Below are 1,308 nucleotides of genomic sequence, written 5' to 3'. Positions count from 1 at the left end.
CAGGACTCTGTGTTCCTGCCCTGGGAGGTGAGGCCAACAACTGTGACCCTTGTCTGTGGGTGTTGGGTACAAATAAGCCCTCGTTACAAATCTCAGTTTACTTCTGGCTCACCTGTGACACATACCATTCCTATCACCCTTCCTCTGCTCTCAGCCCTTGTAAGAGCAGCGTGACTGTACAAGGAGGAAGTGTTTGGAGTTTGACAGATGTGTGTGCATGTGGTGGGAGTGGAGGTCAGCAGGTGATCTGGGATTTTGGGAAACGGTGTGCCTCTCACCAAATGAGCATCTCACCGAACGCTTCTGTTGTTGCAGGAGTGCCGGATTGCACATCCCATTGTTAAATGCACTTACTGCAGGACTGAATTCCAACAGGAAAGGTAATTTTTTTTGCGGAGACCAATGTTTTCTTTAGAACAGACACACCTGGAGAACTGTAATGTTTCCCCACCTTCAATAACTGAGCCTTAACCTGTAGATTGTTGCTGTTGAAGACGTGGGGGACCTTTGGCCTTCTTCAAAGGTCTGCTGGGCAAGTCAGTGTTCCTCTGCACTGTCCTTAGATTTGCAGCTTTTGCTTGGTTTTTATTTTTGGTCAATGCTCAGATGCATCTTCCAGTGAAGGATCTGGATGCATTTCCCCCAAGTTTTCCTCTTATCTGATTTCTAGTATCCAAAAATTATTTCCTAATGTTTTTTCTTTAGCTGTGCTGTTGCCTTTTTCCATTTTTGCAAGTTATGTAGCTTACAGACGAAGGATTGGTAAACGCAGAAGCTGCGTGTGGCCGTTGTGTGAGGTGTTCTTTGCTGTGTTTGTTGGACAAATACACCTCTGTCCTGACCTGCCTAAACCTCATCATCCCGAGCAGACCTCCTCCAGAACTGAGGCTGTCACCAGTGCTGAATCACGCCTGCTGCCAATTAGCCCGTGATCAGACTCCTGTATTTGTAAGGACAAAAAACTGGTGTCATCTGGGGATGCCTTAATTAAAAGATACCTCCTAGTAATACCACTTTTTGGCAAATTATCCTTAACCAGATGGGGATAGGAAATGCACTTTGATATGAGTCCCTAGTGAAGATGAATACAGTCTCACCACTAGAGATGGAGCCTAGGGGAGACTGGGCTCCTAACCACAGCGGTTTAATTTTCTTTGGGGAAGTGTTAATAGAATGATCTGTCCTTCTTTTTAACAGCAAAACCAACACAATATGCAAGAAGTGTGCTCAGAATGTGAAGCTCTATGGCACAGTAAGTGAGCGGGGCTTGTTCTCAGCAGCCTCTTTTCCTTTCATCTTTCTTGCCTT

The 1,308-nt window shown here is 45.6% G+C and overlaps 1 protein-coding gene across 1 annotated transcript in view; it reads left to right on the top strand.

Annotated features, from left to right (window-relative positions):
- Positions 1–315: 315 nt before the first annotated feature.
- The window catches only part of FAM76A (family with sequence similarity 76, member A), a gene marked incomplete at its 5' end in the record, with an annotated part of 13,352 nt that continues 12,359 nt past the window's right edge, over positions 316–1,308 (top strand). The window contains 2 exons of the mRNA XM_009695277.1: positions 316–380; positions 1,198–1,252. Of these exons, the coding sequence (XP_009693579.1) occupies positions 316–380; positions 1,198–1,252 (120 nt within the window). The remainder of the gene's footprint in view (positions 381–1,197; positions 1,253–1,308) is intronic.

This window comes from Cariama cristata, unplaced genomic scaffold (assembly GCF_000690535.1).
Source record: "Cariama cristata isolate BGI_N322 unplaced genomic scaffold, ASM69053v1 scaffold25202, whole genome shotgun sequence".
Taxonomy (NCBI): Eukaryota; Metazoa; Chordata; class Aves; order Cariamiformes; family Cariamidae; genus Cariama; species Cariama cristata.
Note: the sequence above shows the minus strand (reverse complement) of the source record. Positions and strands in the feature narration are given on the sequence as shown.